We start from the raw sequence: 14,472 nt of genomic DNA, 5'->3' as shown, positions 1-14,472 counted from the left end.
CTTTACAGCCTCCCGGTCTCAACATCAAATTCAACAACTTCAGATGATTTGCTCTACCCCACTTCAACCCCTTTGCTTTCATTCTGTTTTATTTATTTTTTTACTGTTCTCTACCTTCTTTTTCTTTATTGTCTTTCGTCATTTTTCTTCCCCCCCCCCCCACTCTTTCCCCCTACTTTATCCTCCTCCTCTTACCTTTTCTCCCCCTTTGCTTTCCCTTTTCTAAATCTTACCTCTGTCCCATCCATTTTCCTCTGTCCCAACATCTTCATTTTAGCTTCTCTGTCTTTTAGCCATTCACTTTATTCTCTCTGTGGATAGCTATTAGCAGTCTTTTCCCCTGTTTTCTGTGGCTATGACTCATCTTTCATTCTCTCACCCTGCAGTATAAATATCTCCCACTTTCTATGCCTTTTAGCTTTGACAAAAGGCCATCTGGGCTCGAAACGTCAGCTCTTTTTTCTCCTTACAGATGCTGCCAGACCTGCTGAGATTTTCCAGCATTTTCTCTTTGGGTTTCCTTGACATGCCAGTTGTTTAAAATCTTTTTCATCAATCTTTAAAAAAGACCATCTCACTGAATATTATTCAATTCATCTGACAGACTTTTGGATACATTTTGACTTTTGTTTCACATTCTGCCCCTCTTCAACATATTTTCTGAGATTCAAACTCTGGATTATCACAAGGCCCCTTTATTACTGAAAATATGATTTTTTTAATTTCCAACTGACTGGAACTTTTGCAATTTGAACTGAGACAGAGCAAATTGCTTAAAAATGCAAGGCCACATTCCAAGGTGAAGGTGAGAAATAAATAAATCGCCACCAGGAGAGTGTGAAGAGAGAGACATTTCTTATAATCCAACTCATAAAACTCGTAATTGTCTAAGAAAGGGTCATTGAAAATGCGAAGTACTAAATATTGAAGCAATGACTTCCACAGACAAACACACCCAAAACCCCTTGGAAACACATAATGGGTGATGCATTTAAACGTAAGGCTGCCCAACTACTTGAGAGAGATTAAAAGTGATACAGGCAGTGTCAAGAAATTCTTCAGCAGAGGAAATAAAGCGTATTTGATTTGATTTATTATTGTCACATGTATTAGCATACAGTGAAAAGTATTGTTTCTTGCATGCTATACAAAGAACAAAGAAAATTACAGCACAGGAACAGGCCCTCCGACCCTCCAGGCCTGCACTAAGCATGCTGCCCGACTGAACGAAAACCCCCTACCCTTCCAGGGACCAGATCCCTCCATTCCCATCCTATTCATGTATTTGTCAAGACACCCCTTAAAAGTCACTATCGTATCTGCTTCCACGACCTCCCCTGGCAGCAAGTTCCAGGCACCCACCACCCTCTGTGTATAAAACTTGCCTCGTACATCTCCTTTAAACCTTGCCCATCACACCTTAAACCTATGCCTCCTAGTAATTGACTCTCCCACCCTGGGAAAAACCTTCTGACTATCCACTCTGTCCACGCCCCTCATAATCTTGCTCTATCCTTCTTATAGTGGTTGCCCCTCAACCTCCGTCATTCCAGTGAGAACAAACCAAGTTTCACCAACCCCTCCCAATAGCTAATTTACCAGGCAACATCCTGTAAATCTTTTCAGTAGCCTCTCCAAAGCCTCCACATTCTTCTGATAGTGTGGCGACCAGAATTGAACACTATAGTCCAAGTGCGGCCTGATCAAGGTTCTATAAATCTGCAACATGACTTGCCAATTTTTAAACTCGATGCCCCGGCCGATGAAGGCAAGCATGCCGTAATGCCTTCTTGACTACCTTCTCCACTTGCGTTGCCACTTTCAGTTACCTGTGTACCTGTACACCCAGATCTCTCTGCCTATCAATACTCTTAAGGCTTCTGCCATGTTTTTGAGGAAGAGAAGGTGTTACAGGCTAATAGGCTGGAGGAAATAGATGTTCGGAGGGAGGATGTCCTGGCAGTTTTGAATAAACTGAAGGTCGATAAGTCCCCTGGGCCTGATGAAATATATCCTAGGATTCTTTGGGAGGCAAGGGATGAGATTGCAGAGCCTTTGGCTTTGATCTTTGGGTCCTCGCTGTCCACGGGGATGGTGCCAGAGGACTGGAGAATGGCGAATGTTGTTCCTCTGTTTAAGAAAGGGAATAGAAATGACCCTGGTAATTATAGACCGGTTAGTCTTATTTCGGTGGTTGGTAAATTGATGGAAAAGGTCCTTAGGGATGGGATTTACGACCATTTAGAAAGATGCGGATTAATCTGGGATAGTCAGCACGGATTCGTGAAGGGCAAGTCGTGCCTCACAAATTTGATAGAATTTTTTGAGGAGGTAACTAAGTGTGTTGATGAAGGTAGGGCAGTTGATGTCATATACATGGATTTTAGTAAGGCGTTTGATAAGGTCCCCCATGATTGGCTTATGATGAAAGTGAGGAGGTGTGGGATAGAGGAAAAGTTGGTCGATTGGATAGGTAACAGGCTATCTGATCGAAGACAGAGGGTGGTGGTGGATGGAAAATTTTCAGATTGGAGGCAGGTTGCTAAGCGGAGTGCCACAGGGATCAGTGCTTGGTCCTCTGCTCTTTGTGATTTTTTATTAATGACTTAGAGGAGGGGGCTGAAGGGTGGATCAGTAAATTTGCTGATGACACCAAGATTGGTGGAGTAGTGGATGAGGTGGAGGGCTGTTGTCGGCTGCAAAGAGACATAGATAGGATGCAAAGCTGGGCTGAAAAATGGCAAATGGAGTTTAACCCTGATAAATGTGAGGTGATTCATTTTGGTAGGACTAATTTAAATGTGGATTACAGGGTCAAAGGCCAGGTTCTGAAGACTGTGGAGGAACAGAGAGATCTTGGGGTCCATATCCACAGATCTCTAAAGGTTGCCACTCAAGTGGATAGAGCTGTGAAGAAGGCCTATAGTGTGTTGGCTTTTATTAACAGGGGGTTGGAGTTTAAGATTGAACGTGGCCCTCAGCCATGTTCAATCTCTGGTCCACCCCCTACCTTACTGTGTTCCATTCCAGAACACAGGAAGGAACAACAGTACATATTACAGCATTGCTGCCCAATTTCCAGGTAGCAGCTATGGTTTAATACTTCTGCCTCTGAGTCAGAAGTTGGTGGGTTCAAGTCATTTTGCTAACAACCCAGTGCAGTAGTGAGGGAAGCTGCACTGTTAGAGGTGTCATCTTTTGGATGTCATTAAATCAAGATCCTGTGTGCTCTGCCAGGTGGCTGTGAAGTGTATCACAGCACCGAGTTGAAGCCAAGCAGGAGAGTTGTCTCTGATCTCCTGGCCATTGTTTATCTCTCACTTAGTATCACAAAGAAAGGAAGGTACAGTTGTGGAGGGATTTAAAGACACATGAGAAATTTTACAGCTGACGTTTTTGTGGATCAATTCAGCTCATGTAGCACGGGTTCTGCATGCAGTCAAACGCTTCCCTGAGTGAAACGATTACAGTGTCCTGCTCCTCTTTTTCCCTGTTGTCCATCTCAACTTTGACCCTTATACATAAAGACACTGTAACTCAATAAGAATACTCATTTTCAAATTGTAACGTTTCTTATACATCCCTCAGTGTTGATCTCCAAGCTGACCGAGATGATGAGGTATGTTACTTCAATTCATCCCCGGTGATGGTTGCCAACTCTCAAAGTTGTTCCTAGAGGTTTTGTAACATGAATCTGTCCCTCCAACTACCCCGCCCTCCCAGACACCCATTGGCCACTGAATCTCCATATTTGTGGCCCACTACCTTCTCATGTCAATTGGTAAACAAACCAGCTCTTCAATAAGCAATTTGATGATTCTTGACTATTAGTCAAACACCTTGTTTTCCACTCACCAAGAGTGGAATTCTCCCAAAAAAATTCCAAGTGCCGAATTCACATAAAAACTGAAGAAAATCCCGTGGCTTTTTCAGTGGGATTTTCAAAACGAATCTCAAATTAATCACAGAGAGCCCTCGTGTGAATCACAATGAAAATCTGTGGGCGGGACCTATTCCCGCTGGAGAGGCCGGCAGCACAGTGCTGAGCGGGCCACTGCGCATGCGCCGATCAGCGCGGAGATCGGTGCATGCGCAGTAACCTCGCACTGGCAACCTCGCGATTGCTGGCCAGCTTGACCGGCCCACCTTGATCTCTTCCCCTCCCCCCACCAACCCCGATGGCCACCACCGATCGCCCTGATCCTGCCCCCTTGGCACTGCCCGATGCCTGGTGGGCAGTGCCAAGCTTCCTCTGGGCATTGCCACTTTGCCCCTTCAGCAGTGCCAGGGCCAGGCTGGCACTGCTAAGCTGGCAATGCCTGGGGGCCCTATCTCCTGGGGACCCTCCATGGCTTCCCTTCAATCCAGCAGGGTCGGGCTGCCAGCTCAGTCCCGGCCCCGCTAATGATATGTAAAACATGGTTTAGATAGTTTATTCAGCTCTGCACTCATTTCTGACGCAGAGCTGATGATGCCAAAAATCCGGCGGCTGGAGATGCGCGGAGGCCGTGGTGCCCAGCAGGAAGCCCTCTACACAGCCTCTGCAGACGTCTTCCAGCTGGAAGAATCGCTGCTCAATACTTTCACAACTAATAGAGTGTTTTTCTAAACACACCAATGATTTTTGTCCTGGGTTGCTTCCAGCAGTGTCCTGGCAATTAAACTTCCGTGCTTTGAGACACCAAGACTTCCTCGAAGGCTAGCAACTTTATCCTTGGGTTGTGGGTGTCACTCCAAGGCTGGAATTCATTGACCATTCTCAATTACCCTCAGAAAGAAACGGTGAGATTTCTAGCATTTCGATACAACTGAGTGCCTTACTGAGCCACCTTCGAGGGTAGTCAAGAGTTAATCACATGCTGCTCTGCTCTGTGGATTTAGTGCAGATGTGTGGCCTGCTCCCTCAAACCAAGCATATATTTCTCTTCTCTATTTCTATTGAAAGCCCAATCTAGTTCTCCAGCCAGAGAGATGCAATATTTTGCAACTTGGGCTGAGATTCTCCCAAAAGTGCTGAACTGGTGGGAGAACTGTTCTAAATCCCGACTGTTTTTTCAGTTCAGTTTCTCAGCCTAATCTCCGCACTTTGTGCACTGCAGAGAGTGAATCTCATTAAAAACCCAGTGGGGCGGGGCCTATTCGCACTGGAGTTTGACAGTTCTGGAACTATGCACATGCTCAGTGGTCCTGATCTGTCAGACTCCTTGTTTGCTGGCCAGCCCGATCACTGGCCAGCCTGGGACCACCGCAGTGCTGCCCCTCCAGCCCCCCCACGGCCCGATTGCGGCCCCCACAGCAATTCCTGGGCCAGCCCTGACCCCCTCCCCTGTCCCGGAGCGCCCCGATGCACAGCCCCCTTACCCGGCAGACTCCCCCCTCCCCTCCCTCAGCAGACCACCCCCGGCTCCCAGCCTGCCCCAATTGCTGCCCTCCCTCCATCCCAGACCGATCCTGTCTGCAGAGTGGCAGCGGGACCCCCCACCCCCACCGATCACACCTGGGCCCTGCCCACAATGGGCCCCTCCCCTTTGACACTGCCCGATGGGCACTGCCATGGGGCACAGGCTGGCACTGCCAGGGTGTCCATGCCCAGGGGGCATCACCCCCCTGCCATCCGACCCTTTGGAGGCCCGATTGCCCCCCCTTCATTCCAGCGGGGTCTCCCGCTAGTTCCCCGAGTGTGTGGAGCTCCTCTGAATCCCGCTGGAATGAAGTACTCCTGGCGGCGTGGGAAATTCAATCAGGACCTGAAAGCTCCCATAATGTACTAATAAACATATTAAAAACAGATTTAAATTACTTACCTGCCTTCCTGCTGGTTTCCAGCGTGATCTGACCGGTGACTGTTCGTCGGCTCTGGGAGATGCGCGCATGCATTCCCAGCCCATGCGCAAATCTCTGTTCAAAGCCAGTGACACGCATCTCCCACCGCAACGCGACAGAAAAGTTGCAGGTCGCGATGGGAGAATCGCGGCCTTGATTTCAGTTGCTTGAGAAGAACAGGTCCACTCTGGATGGGAGAGCAGGTCCACCCTGAATGATATAATTCTCTCATTAAAATTTGGATAGCCCAAAGGTTGAAAATTGAATGGATTTCATTTTAATTTTGATTTGTACTTTTGCTCATTATCCTTTTGGATTGTGCACAGGTTGAAACCTAACACTGAAAGTATAATCTATTAATCTAAGTACAGTGCAAAAGTCCACAGTTTTGGTTGTGACTATGGCTTCTGATTGAGGTTACAAACCTTTCAGTTCAGTGAACAAAGTTAATTTTCTGCATGGTGAGTTCACCCTCCTTTGGTTCTCTCTGAAAACTCTTCAATGTAATTCATCCTCAGATAAGAAGTGACACTGAGATTCTCCTCCTGATTTAAACACGAGCTTTTGAAAGAATCGTCCCATTTCAATATGACTCCTCCCAGGAGCCAACACTCATCCTTTAACGCCTTGTCATCAAGATTTCCAAACAATACTTCATTCCTATATTTAATTATAAAAAGTAACTGAAATGTCACAATGGCAATGGCAAATGCGCAGGAATATATCAGCATTGTTCTCATCTGTGTCAAGAATAAGGAAGTGACATCAGCATTAAATAACCATCTTAAGTATCTCAGCACTGAGTCAAATGTGTGGGCTCAAATTGCAGAAAACATTCACAAGGGTGATGTCAGAACTAGGAACAAGGGGAGGCGATGGCCTAGTGGTATTATCGCCAGATTATTAATCCTGAAATTTAGTTAATGCTCTGGGGACTTGGTTTGAATCCCACCACAGCATGGTGAAATTTGAAATAAATAAAAAAAATCTGGAATTAAGAATCTACTCATGACCATGAAATTGTCAATTGTCAGAAAAACCCTTTGACCTTGAGGGAAGGAAATCTGCCATCCTTACTTGGTCTGGCCTTCATCTGACTCCAGAGCCACAGCAATATGGTTGACTCTGAACTGCCCTCTGAAATGGCCTCGCAAGCCACTCATTTTCAAGGGCAATTAAGGATGGGCAATAAGTGCTGGCCAGCCAACGACGCCCATGTACCACGAATGAATAAAAAAAATCCAGAGACCCAGGATAATGCTGGGGATCGGGTTCAAATCCCACCATGTCAGATGGTGGAATTTGAATTCAATAATCTGGGATTACAAGTGTACTGATGACCATGGGACCATTTTCAATTGTCATAAAAAATGCATCTGGTTCACTCATGCCCTCTAGGGAAGGAAATCTGCCATCCTTACCTGGTCTGGCCTACATGTGACTCTGGACCCACAGCAATGTGATTGATTCTTAAATGACCTCTGAAATGACATTCAAGGGCAATTAGTGATGGTCGTCAATAAATGCTGGCCCAGCCAGCGACACCAAGTCTAACCAAGCTCCTATACAATTGAAGCAAAACTTCACTACTCCTGTGCTCAAATCCTGTTATGATAGATGTGACAAAAGCTAACATTCAATGAGCCTTCTAATAACTTGCTGCACCTCCATGTTAGCCTTTAGTGACTTATGGACAAAGACACCCAGATCCCTTTGTACATCTACACTTTTTAATTTCTTATTTAGAAAATACTCTGCACATCTGTTCCTTCCAGCAAAGTGGATAACCTCACCTTTTTCCAAATTGTATTCCATCTATCTTGTTCTTGCCCACTCACTATGTCTGTTCAAATCCTCCTGTGGTCAGTTCACATCTTTTTCACAACACGCATTCTCGCCTAGCTTTGTATCATCCAAAAACTTGGAAATATTCCATTTCATCCCCACATCCAAATCATTGATATATGTTGTGAACACTAGGGCCCAAGTACTGATCCTTGCAGTGCCCCACTAGACACAGCTGCTAATGTGAGAATGACCCTACTCTCTGTTTTCTGCCTGTTAACCAATCCTTCATTGTGTGGGGGCAGGGCATTTTATGGAGCCTGCAAGAATGGGAATTTGAGACATGGAAGCAGTAAGAATTGGAGGAATGTAGGTATCCCGGAAGGCTGTCAAGCTAGAGGAAGTTATAGAGATAGGGAGGGGCGAGGCATGGAGGGATTAAAAACAAGGACGAGAACTTTAAAATCAACATGTTGCCAGACTGGGAGCCAACACAGGATGATGAGTGAATGGGACTTGGTGGGAATTAAAATTTGTGGTAGTATGTTACAGCCTCTCCTGCCAGTGGGTTCCTCCAGTCCTGCCAAAGTCAATGGATTCTTGAACGTCTTGCCACATTTTCTGTCCTTGTCCCCACCACAACATGACCATAAAATTCTGCTCATGGGCAGCAGAGTATGGATGAGCTCAGGTTTCCAGAGAATGAAAGATGGGAGGTTGACAAATTCCGTTTCTTCTTCATGAGAGATAGGCCAATTGTTGGGACGGGGGAACTATCAGCAATGATTAATGTCAGTGCTTTGTGGCATTTTCTTATAGTTTGGGGAAGGTTTCCCTCCAATCTTCTGGAAGTGGCAGAATTATTTTTAGAATAAGCGACAAAACAACTTTATCACAACCCATTAAAACTGTGAACCCTTTCTCACAGATATCCGTGTATTTAATCAATGTTGTTCTTTGGATTGTTTTTCAGCTGTGAACATCACACTCCCACACTTCAGTGGCATGGATGAATTTGGTTTTACCTCCTTTCTGGCCTACTCGACCATCCAGAATATCAGCTTCTCCTATGAATTCAGACTGAAGTTTACCCTGGCAGATCGAGACTCAGCCACCAAGGACAACCTCATCTTCTTCACTGGGCAAAAGGGGCAAGGTGAGGCCCATCAGAAAGATTTGGACAGGCTAGGAGAGTGGGCAAAGAAGTGGCAGATGGAATACGATGTGGAAAAGTGTGAGGTTAAGCAGTTTGGAAGGAGGAATGGAGGCATAGACTATTTTCTAAATGGGGAAATGCTTAGGAAATCAGAAACACAAAGGGACTTGGGAGTCCTTGTTCAAGATTCTCTTAAGGTTAACGTGCAGGTTCAGTCGGCAGTTCGGAAGGCAAATGCAATGTTAGCATTCATGTCGAGAGAGCTAGAATACAAGAGCAGGGATGTACTTCTGAGGCTGTATAAGGCTCTGGTCAGACCCCATTTGGAGTATTGTGAGCAGTTTTGGGCCCCGTATCTAAGGAAGGAAGTGCTGGCCTTGGAAAGGGTCACAAGAATGATTCCTGAAATGAAGAGCTTGTCGTATGAGGAACAGTTGAGGACTCTGGGTCTGTCCACGTTGGAGTTTAGAAAGATGAGCGGGGATCTTATTGAAACTTACAGGATACTGCGAGGCCTGGATCGAGTGGATATGGAAAGGATGCTTCCACTAGTAGGAAAACTAAAACCAGAGGACACAACCTCAGACTAAAGGGACAATTCTTTGAAACAGAGATGAGGAGGAATTTCTTCAGCCAGAGAGTGGTGAATCTGTGGAACTCTTTGCCGCAGAAGGCTCTGGAGGCCAGGTCATTGAGTGTCTTTATGACAGAGATAGATATGTTCTTGATTAATAAGGGGATCAGGTGTTATGGGGAAAAGACAGGAGAATCGGGGTGAGAAAAATATCAGCCATGATTGAATGGTGGAGCAGATGCGATGGGCCGAGTGGCCTAATTCTGCTCCAATGTCTTATGGTCTATCAGGGAAACCAGCAAGTTAGAAGTTTGATTCCTGTTTCCAGTTCTCTTTGCGTGAAATGAGTGAGCTGACAAGTTGCCTTTTGCCTTGGGAAGGTGGGGTGAACTCCTCAAATTAATGTGGACTTTGTGGTGACCGTTCTGTTAGGAAGGTGTTAGGGCGGGATTTGTCGAGATATTGACCCAGCAATGGTGGTTTTCTCGGTTGCCATGCAATTAAGTGCATGTTATATTTTACAGTTGCAGAGTGTACAGCACAAAAACATTCAGCCCAACTGGTCCCTGCTGGTGTTTGTGCTCCAATCAAACCTCCACAGTCCGCCCCTTGCCCACTCAGATTCCTGTGGCGGGCAGGACGGTAACATTCGAGCCCAAGTGTTAATTCTGCTTCTCTCTCCACACATGTAGCCAGTATTTTGCAGCATTTGTTTTCATTTATTATCGCATTGTTTTGTTTCTGTTGCCAAGCGTTAGTGTGGTTTTAGAAGTTTTGTTTTAGCCTTACTCAACCTTGGTGAGGTTTTGCTTCCCTTTGATAGGCTTGAGAATGTCTGCATACTTTAACTTCAACCTTTTTCTTAACTATTTACAAAGGCCACAGGATAAACTGATGGTATTCAGGACACAGACTGTTTTGTTCTTTAGCTCCCCTGGAGCCTTTGGTCATCTGTTTACTAATGTCACAGTTACATCATGTTAGCGGGGTTTGCAAGGTGGCTGGGTATCACCGGAACTTCAGCCAAGACAGACTCGCGAAGGCCAGTGTCCCAGTTTAAAGATGTATTTTTTATTTGACTAGCGAGTCGCAGAGAGAGATTATTGAAGAGTCCTAGGCCCCTCAGACATAGAGCAGCCTGACATCTACAATAAACTCTGACATATACAGTTTAGGATCGATCAGTTATACATTTTTCTTATCAAATTCACCCATCTTTTATTAGCTTTGAATCAATCACCTTCAATACACTTCAATCATTAATAACATCTATCTCATACTTTAGCCAATTGCATTTTACCCTCTGACATGATGGGATTTCATCGGTCCGTAGAATCCGGATTTTACCTCTCCCTATTACTAACTCAATGTCCTCTATTGCTTAGCAACCCCAGATGCTGAGGTCAAAGTTAATATTCCCATTTTCCCCCACGTCACTGGCCAAATCAGACTAATACACATTCTCACATCTGAGAAGGCATTGTCTTATCTGGATAGTGAATAACTCTATTCATAAGCAGCCCTGAGAACCTTACTGCAAGCAATTCTCGGTGATAAGAACTTGCACATTTTTGTTTCATTGTTCCTAAGAATGTGGTTCTGTCTGAAAGTCCCCGTACCATCAGGCCTTGCAGCAACTTGTTCTTGACTAAAATGCACAGTCACTCTATAAAATCACTCGAGTTAATACATTTAAAATATCAAAATGTGCATTTAAATCATAATCACTTGTTTTAAATCTCTTACTGCATTCACATGTGTATAAACTATTCTCTTGTTAACTTATAAATCTGATTTAGAGTCACTTAACTCAATGCTAGTAGTTCTGTCAGTGTCTTAAGTGCCTAATGGTTTAAAATCTTCTCTAACCTACTCGAATTTTTTCCTTTCCCCAATACGCCATTAATAGTATTACGGTCTCATTAACATATCCATTAACTCATTACCCTGAAAGTGCAACTTTCCATTCAGTTCTGTTTTCAGATCATGTTTTCCGAGTCTTCCCTTCTTCAATGCATCAGTGTCATTTGCCACCATTGCTCCTTGTGACAGTGAGTTCCACATTCTATCCATTTGCTGGGCAAAAACTTGGAGGTGAATATAACTTCGAAGGTGTTGCAATTATATTGTTGAATCCCATTGGAGTGACAGGCATACCACTGACACAAATATTCAAATACCACTTGTCTGCATTTCAAGAGGTGGGATTTTATGGACTCATGGCAGGACAGGGCAACAAATTGCGGGAACCATTCAAAGGTCCATTGACTTTGGTAGGCTACCAGCTGGCAGAAGGGGCCATCAAATCCTGCTCAGAGTATCGGATTCTCAGTCAGGGATGGGGAATTGGAACTACAGGGATTAATTCTGGGTTCCAACTCCCACATGGAGTCATAGAATCCCTACAGTGCAGAAGGTGCCTGCTCCAACAACAATTTCAGCCAGACTCTATCCCTGTAACCCCACATATTTACCCTGATAATGCCCCTGACACTAATGGGCAATTTACCTTGGCTAATCCACTCAACCTGCACATCTTTGGAGTGTGAGAGGTAAACCAGAGCACCTGAAGGAAAGCCATACAGATACAGGGAGAATGTGCAAACCCCACACAGACAGTCACCCAAGGCCGGAATTGAACCCGGGTTCCTGCTGCTGTGAGGCAGCACTGTGGCAGTGCTCTGAAAGCTTGTGGCTTGTGCTACCAAATAAACCTGTTGGACTTTAACTGGTGTTGTGAGACTTCTTACTGCGCCCTATAACCTCAGGCAAGGTGATTAACCTCAGTCAATATGGGAATTGAACCCAAGCTGTTGGCATTGCTTTGCATCACAAACCAACTGTCCAGCCAACTAAGCTAAACCTGGCCTTCTTACACCCATTGTAATTTTCAAATTTTCAACCAATTAATGGCGAGGGAGCGGGCTGGCCATTTAACCACTGACAGTGGGTGGGCTCCCGACACTGGAGGGCCAATGGGGCACCCTCCATCACTCAGTGATTTTAAGACCTAGGTGTCAACTGTCAATCTAAATATTGAGTTTGTGAGCGTCAAGTGATGTTCGATGCATTTTTGTGTTTGACCATGGAGGGACAACTCTTCTTGGGGGTGGCCAGCAGTTTGGTGCAGCCACAGCTGCTGTGCCCCCTCCCCCCTCTCCGTTCCTACCCTTAATTCACCCCATTGGCCTGGACATGGTCCCACACTGTCAGCTGAATGTTCCTGTCAGCCCCTTAATGACCAATAATTGGACCGAATTGGCTGGCCAACACTCCCCAGCAGGTAGCCAATCCTATTCCGAGATACCTGAGTTCAAAATGGCACCATGGAGTCAGACCCTGGTGGCAAACTGGCACACTACCAATTGCCCATCCGCCTGCCTAACCAATTTGAAGATCAAGCCCAAGGTTTCTTACTTTACCTAGATATGCACAGAGCTTCCTTCAACCCATTTGATTTTTCGATGAAACAAAACTATACCTAAATTGGGAGGTTTTACTGAAAGTGAATCCAGAGAAACTGTTTTCACATTCTGCCGGGTCGGTTATCAGATGATACGCATTGATGATAATTGGCGAAAGAACCAGAGACTAAATTTGGAGAACCTTTTTGAAAATACACAAGTTGTTATGATCTGAGATGCTGTGCGGAAAGGGTGAAGGAAGCAGATTCAGGAGGATCTTTCAACAGGGAACTGGATAAATATTGAAACAGGAGGAAAGTGCAGGGCTATGAGTAAAGAACAGGAGAGTGGGGCAAAGTGGATAGAGCCATCTGAAATGCTGAATGCCCTCCTCTTAAGCTACATCATTCCAGACCTCAGAAAGGAATGGACTGAAGACTTTTACTTATTCAATGTTGTTTTAACAAGTCATTCGATGGTGCTGTTGTGGATCTCAATCCTAACAAAGTAATAAATCTGATTATTTTTAGCCTTGAGTCAGGAAATTGAAATGAATAAGATGGTAGATTGAAGCACAGAAACAGAAAAGTTACTGCACAGAAAGAGGTCATTTTGCCCATCATGTCTGCACCAGCCTAAAAAGAAAAATAAGCAAAAACTAGACGCCCATTCTAATCTCATCTTCCAGCACCTGGTCTGTAGACCTGCAGCTAACAGCACTTCAAGAGTAGATCCAGGTACATCTGCTTTTTCTTCCCTGGCTTCCTTTCACAGCTTGGAATTCAATCCATCTAGCCCTGGTGATTTATCCACCTTCAAAGATGTCCATCCCTCCAGCACTTCCTGTCTCACTAAGCTTATTGTATCTAATATTTCACACTCCTCTTTACCGAGAATGTTTACATCATCCCCTTAGTGAAGGCTCATTGAGAAATGAGTACAAAGTACAAAGTACTCATTGAGAACCCTGTCCACATCTTCTGAATCAACCCACAAGTTCCCATGAACACCTCTGATGGGCCCGATCTTTTCTTTATTCTCTTGCTCTTAATATATTTGTCAAACATCTTTAATTAAACTGGGAGAAATCCTGTGATTATTCCTTTTCAAACTCCTTCCGAGCTCCCTAAAATCTACTTTCAGGATCTCATCCTCTTTCCAACTCAAGTTATTGGTACCAATGTGGATCATGACCTCTGACTGATCACCCTTCCCCAGAAAAATATCCTGCAGCTGCTCCTTGACATCCCTGATCCTGGCACCAAGGAGGGAACACACCATCCCAGAGTCATGCCTATGGTCACAGAAACACCTGTCTGTTGCCCTAACTAACAAATCCTCTATCACAATTGCCCTTCAGCTCTTCTTTCTCCCCTCCTATACAGCAAAGCTGCCTGTGGTGCCACAAACATGGCTCTGATTGCACTCCTCCAAGGAATCAACGCCCTTGCTGATATCCACAGCAGAAAACCAGTTGGTGAGCAGGACCCCCGGGGGTTCCTGCACTACCTGCCTAGTTTTCTTGGGCAGCCGGGAAGTCACCCAATAAATGCGAGGTTATACACTTTGGAGGAAATAATTACAAATGGGATTACTATCTCAATGGAAACAAATTAAAACATGCTACCGTGCAAAGGGACCTGGGGGTCCTTGTGCATGAGACGCAAAAGCCCAGTCTGCAGGTACAACAGGTGATCAAGAAGGCAAATGGGATGTTGGCCTATATTGCG

At 45.1% G+C, this 14,472-nt stretch overlaps 1 protein-coding gene across 1 annotated transcript in view; it reads left to right on the top strand.

Annotated features, from left to right (window-relative positions):
* Positions 1-14,472, top strand: part of eys (EGF-like photoreceptor maintenance factor) — a 199,570-nt gene that overhangs the window by 92,821 nt on the left and 92,277 nt on the right. The window contains exon 4 of the mRNA XM_078213594.1: positions 8,582-8,764. Within this exon, the coding sequence (XP_078069720.1) occupies positions 8,582-8,764 (183 nt within the window). The remainder of the gene's footprint in view (positions 1-8,581; positions 8,765-14,472) is intronic.

Source organism: Mustelus asterias, chromosome 5 (genome assembly GCF_964213995.1).
Source record: "Mustelus asterias chromosome 5, sMusAst1.hap1.1, whole genome shotgun sequence".
NCBI lineage: Eukaryota > Metazoa > Chordata > Chondrichthyes > Carcharhiniformes > Triakidae > Mustelus > Mustelus asterias.
The sequence above is the reverse complement of the archived record's forward strand: the minus strand, read 5'-3'. Positions and strand labels throughout refer to the sequence as shown.